The following is a 6081-nucleotide window of genomic DNA, read 5'->3' as shown; positions in this document are numbered from 1 at the left end:
TTCTCCGTCCTGTCATCGTCTGAACATCTGCCCCTCCCTACCTATAGTGAGAAGAATGACAGTGAGAGTGAGTAACAATGGGACAATTAGTTTTACAGGCTTCATTTGGTCCCGCCATTTAGGTCTACAAGAACAGTACATGGTGGGCGTGTTCTTGCCCCCCTTTAACTTCAGACTGTCTGGTCGAAGCGGTGCATACTTTGCAGAGCACTTGCTGCGAGTGGATGTAGAGTCCAGCTTCAACCTTGCCCGCGTGGTCCCTCCGGCCACCACTCGGCATCTCTTGCTGCAACAGTGAAGTTGCCGGTGGAGCCAGATGATGGATTTCCACCATATAACTACACTCTATGCGGCTCTTATTTTTGCATGGGCAAGCCCATGCTTTCATACACTTGCCATTTTCCTCCCGTCTGCCCCAAGGAGCAGCAAAGTTACGAAGCTGCTTGATGGGCAGGGCGCGTCAAAATATTTTAAAGAGCTTTACACACCTTCGTCCAGCGAGGGGCATAACAAAGGAAGCCCTAAAGACGTTATTGAGCCTCATGACTACATGCTCTCTATTTATAAGACATTCTCCACGGCAGAGAAATTGGGACTGAATGCAAGTTTTTTTCGGTCATCAAAAGCTGCAAACACCATCTCAAGTTTTGTGGACAATGGACAAGGTATGTAAATGTATAATTCTCCTAGATAGACCTGTCGGACGACCTTGATAATTTCGCTCGTGTGTGTGTGTGCGTGCGTGCGTGCGTGTGTGACGTGTGTGTGTGTGTGTGTGTGTGTGTGTGTGCGTGCGTGTGTCTGTCTGTCTTGTCTGTGTCTACTCTGCACTGCATGCACACAGGTAGGACTGCTTATCATAGATTCCATAAATATACAAATCAAACTTCAGTTTGACATTAAACTGGACAACAATTTAATCATTTGTGAGGTTTCAATCAAGTTTTGATGGCATGTGCATTATCTTCCTTGAGAATCCATCTGACCAAGAATGCTTATAATGCCTTCCACAGATGACCTCCCACTCTCTCCTCTGCGAAGACAGCAGTATCTGTTCGACGTGTCAACCCTTTCCGACAAAGCCGAAGTGCTGGGAGCCGAGCTCAGGATATACACCAAAGTGTCTGGGAATTTCAGGATATCGGAAACCGAGCCTGTGGAACTCCAGCTCCTGTCCTGCCGTACACAGCAGCTGCTCGACTCGAAGACACTGGACCTCCAGGACTCCCACAGACTGAGATGGGAGGTGCTAGACGTGTGGGAGATATTCAAGGAGCGACAGGTCCTGAGCCAGGGGAAGCACTTCTGCCTGGAGCTCCGGGCCATGCTGGACAACCCTGAGAGGGAGTTGGACCTGAACCTCCTGGGCTTGCACAGGCATGGACGACCCCAGCAGAAGAAAGCCATCCTGGTGGTGTTCACCAGGTCCAAGAAGAGGCAGACTCTGTACGGTGAGAGGAGGGAAGGGATGGCACAGTCGCGCCTGGGAAGAAAGGCGGAAGTAGGGGCAAAAGAGAGGGTCCCGCGTGGCAAAGCCAAAAGGAGACGTAGGACAGCGGGGTCCTCGTCGGGGTCAAAAAACCGGCACGGGAAGCGGCATGGCAAGAGGTCCAAGTCAAGGTGCAGCAAGAAGCCCCTGCACGTAAACTTCAGGGAGCTGGGTTGGGACGATTGGATCATCGCCCCACTGGATTACGAGGCGTACCACTGCGAGGGAGTGTGCGACTTCCCGCTCCGGTCACACCTGGAGCCCACTAACCACGCCATCATCCAGACCCTGATGAACTCCATGAACCCCAGCAACATGCCACCCAGCTGCTGCGCCCCGTCCAAGCTCAGCCCCATCAGCATCCTCTACATCGACTCAGGGAACAACGTGGTCTACAAACAGTACGAGGACATGGTGGTGGAGTCATGTGGTTGTAGGTAACAGTGTTGCCAGGTTATAGGCAGCAATGCTTCATGCTGACCAACTCTTTGGAAACATGGCCTCATAGTGCAGTGAAAGCCAAAGTCCATCACAGCCTGTTTGGTTGGAAGGTTTTACTTGACACCAGGTAGTTTCCCACAATCTGATGAATTTCTTAAAAATGTTGTCAAGCCGTGTTTATTACCTCGTGGATTTTGGTTATTTCCCACCAATTCAATTGAAGATGGATCACAGACTGTTAATCGTAAACTTGAACTATCCATTTTATATCACTTATAAATGTGCACAAGAATACACACTCAAGAATACCTGATAGCACAAGACCTCAAATTGTCCTCCTTTGCAAAGGATATTAGTTGACGTAATATGCATTTTATTGCCAACATTATAACACTTTAACTGATTGGATTGTAATTTCACCTAACCAAGTTTTAGAATATCTTAAGCACTTGACATGGTCTGTGACTCAGGGAGTATACTTACTTATACAGTGCTAGACAGAATGTGAGGCCCTGTCCAGTTGAAACACCAGTCCTAATTCAAGTATGTTTCATTATCAAATCTCCCAAGGCCAGCCTGCTTGTTTTTATAAGGCAAAAAATAGTTTTGTTCTGTAATGCACTGATGTTCATAGTTACGATATGTAAATATTAGATATGAAGATTATAATTTATGTTCTACAAATAAATTATTGCATTTTTTGGGGGTTCAATATTATTGCTTAGAATTTCAGGACTGCATGTATTTGACACTTGATTTCTAAGTTTCAAATGAACAAATGCGGCTAATGGGAATGTTTATGAGAGGCCTCCACAATATGAAAAATACTAGTCACACAATGTGAAATAGTACCACTAATGTTCAAATAAAAAATAGGAAATAACTATTCACGAAACATTTTTATGATCACAGGCTATACCATTGTTTAACTATTTGTAATCTCATTTTAGCCTCTTGTATTTTATGCGTGCATTTTACATAATTTGACTGAAATCTGAAACTAATATATTACACACTGCCTCATAAAGGACAAAAGCCACTTTATGCCAAATGTTTAATTTAATCTCAGCATTGCCATCCTTCATCAAGCTAAATAGGAATTGCTGTACCTATTACACTTGCAAGTTGTAAATCTTAAGTTTTACTTATTTTTTTTAGATGAGCAATGTTCCATTTATAACCCAACAAGTTACATAATAAATGAAATTGCTTAACCAAATTATACTATTTTTTATGCCAGTGAATTTAAATATAGAAATGTTGTGTGTAATATGTATGATAGATAAATTAAAGTAAATTGAAATATATACTGTAAGTACTTGTGTTTTCATTGTTTGTTTTACTTCATATACAGTTTACACAGCAAAATACAGTGTTAATTTAACTCTCAAAGATGTCTAAGGATACATTTGTACACTTCAGATTCAACATTAACATTCAGGAACTTACTGTGTAACATTATAACATAATGTATGTTGTCACTTCCTTAATTATCTGCTGTCTTTCACCATTACAGTGCAGTTGTAACAGCATTGCCATAAATACATAAACCACTAACAGCATTCCACTAAGAGTTCACCCAACCAAATCTGTTGGCTGGATCTTACTTGTTTTACCTGCACTCTTAATCAAACCAATAAACTATGGACAGGTGTTGGGAACATGTCAGACAGCTACTGTAATGCCATCAACATTTCCTGTCCAGCACAATTTGAGTAGAATATTAGCTATCTTATGTATGTGTGTGATGCACTGTACTATAATGCGTTTTGGGAGCTTGAATTCACTTACCTAACCCTGGAGTCCTTATTTTGGCCTTGTCATTAGCAAAAGTGAAAGCTTACAACACAACACATCAAAATAGACAATCTGACAGAATAGTGAAAGCTCATACACACCACTAAACATGGGTGAGGTGCTGGAGCAAAAGGGAACCAATTTATTTTTTAAAGCAACCTCTGCACACTCAACGCTGTGAAAAACATCTATGTTTATTGCAAGAACATAGACCTTCTTCAGTATACCTGAAGAAAGCTTGCAGTTAAACATCAGATATCAAATATCAGTGTGTGAAGGTTGCTTTTTTGTGTTAAAAAATAACTAATCTACTCTACAACCTCACAACGCATTGCTATACATGTGAACAACTGAACATGTAGATCGCCTTCTTTTTAAATTGTTTTAAAAAAAATTGGGGAAAGTTTTTTTCTCCTTTTTTCTTCTTTTTTTCCTACAGATTTTGTAAAAATTTGAATATATAGGACTTAAGTTGTTAAATAGTGATTTTCTCACATAAAGGGAAGGGTAACATAAGTGACACTTGGGGTGAAAGCAGGGTCAGGAGACAACGGGACAGAGCCATGGGTGGGCTGGATTTGTGTGTCTGTCTGTAAGGGGGGACAAACAAATTGGTGGGCAGATGCAATGCCCACCACTGGTCCCCAGCAATGCATACAATGGCTGTAGAGGATCTTAACATCAGATTAAGCATGCCTTTTCCTCTGGGGGTCAAAGGTGAAGTGGCACCATTGTCTCAGTGGGGCTGTGGACATTCAACAACGTACACATATCCATAGAACGGCGGCAGCAATCAAGTGGGGGACAAAAGGGAGGACAAGGGAGAGGAATGTGATGCTCTCTGCGTAGCCTGTCACACCCAGCCCTATACAACAAGGTAAGATATAAAAGTGGTGGGAGGCTGTTTTAAACAGCTGCCCTGAACAGCCACTGGGGAACAAAAGACTGGAATGCACGGCCTCTATGGGGGCATCTGGAGGCCTTTCTCCCTCGTGTTTCACTGCCAGATTGGGGTCGGGGTATTATTTTGTCGCTGTCGCTGCGGAATTCCTGTACGTCCAAATAAACCGCTACTTTTCGGGAAATGGAAAAAAGGAACCTGTGCTCCAATGGATCCATGCGATTATTATTTAGTCACAAGCTCTGTTAATACAGGTCACCACAGACACTTTCATCCTGGTGTCCCAATTTTGGGCATGTCATTATAGGGACACTTTCACAATATGTCATTGTCTGGCGAAGTTTGATGAAGTATAAAATGCCCATTAGAATGAAAGAAAACATGCAAGATGAAATATGGAGATATTAAGGTTTCTGCTCAAAAGTTACTATTTGTAGGAAGGATTCTATTGAACTTCTATTGAAGTTCAAGCATTATTGTAATGCTAATGAAAGGCCTTTTCTTAATTTGTCTATGAAGAGTTTTAAAGTCAAGTGGACCACAAACTGAGACTCAGAGGACAAAACTTATTAAAGATGGCATCTTTGTAAAATACAACAGATTTTTCACAAACATATTTCTTCAACTGACCTTTGGGCACAAAGAAACTCCATTGTATTGTACTCCAAGTATTGACACAGTATATTTTCTACACGCGTTTCGGTTGTTAGCTTCTAGTCACAGGCAAAAGTGATGTCCCATCATCTTGACCTTTCTATTTGCTCTAGTAAACCCTTGCCTCTGAAGGGCTTTAGACGGGGAAATCCTTCCACAGAGGAGTTAAATGGTCTCAGATTCAAAGCCGATAGGGGTAGAGTAATTCGTTACAACTACTCTTTTCTTTACTCTACTTTTCACAAACTTAGTAACACAAGGGACCGTTCCTAAATATCAATTTCATAATACCGGTACTATTTAAAAAATTATTATTATTATTATTATTATTATTACTATTACTATTACTACTATTACTATTACTATTACTATTACTATTACTATTACTATTACTATTATTATTATTATTACTAACGTAGCATTTAATTTTTGAGTGGGAAGACTTTTGGACATGCATCAGAATATTAATGATATGTCCTACAAAACTAACAAAGCACTTGAGCAATTTCTGACTTCTGAGCTACCTTTTGATTAATTTAGAGTGACAACTCCTCTTCCTCTGTGTGTGCCAAGTGAAATGAACCCCTGAGGACCAGTACTGCTACTTGAAATTCTGCAAGAAATATTTCCGCACTTTTCACGGGTAACTGACACTGATGTGGAGGACAGAGGATAAAAGCCAAGACCTTTTTGCAATGTTGACTATGCAAACCAGGGGAAACAGCCAGGCCTATTCCCCACAGAATGAGGCTGGGGGAGGTGATAGAGGGAGTATATCACCCTGTACAGGTATTGCAGC

General features: G+C 41.6%; 1 protein-coding gene across 1 annotated transcript; it reads left to right on the top strand.

Moving 5' to 3' along the window:
* Positions 1 to 300: 300 nt before the first annotated feature.
* On the top strand, positions 301 to 1930 carry gdf6b (growth differentiation factor 6b; the record flags this gene model as incomplete). The annotated part of the gene is made up of 2 exons (XM_083789559.1): positions 301 to 665; positions 1014 to 1930. Exons 1-2 carry the CDS (start codon positions 317 to 319, stop codon positions 1928 to 1930), a joined length of 1266 nt encoding a protein of 421 aa, XP_083645685.1. The 5' UTR covers positions 301 to 316.
* Positions 1931 to 6081: the final 4151 nt, after the last annotated feature.

The sequence above is a fragment of the Protomyctophum parallelum genome (genome assembly GCF_964188405.1).
Source record: "Protomyctophum parallelum genome assembly, chromosome: 1".
NCBI classification, from domain to species: domain Eukaryota; kingdom Metazoa; phylum Chordata; class Actinopteri; order Myctophiformes; family Myctophidae; genus Protomyctophum; species Protomyctophum parallelum.
Note: the sequence above shows the minus strand (reverse complement) of the source record. Positions and strands in the feature narration are given on the sequence as shown.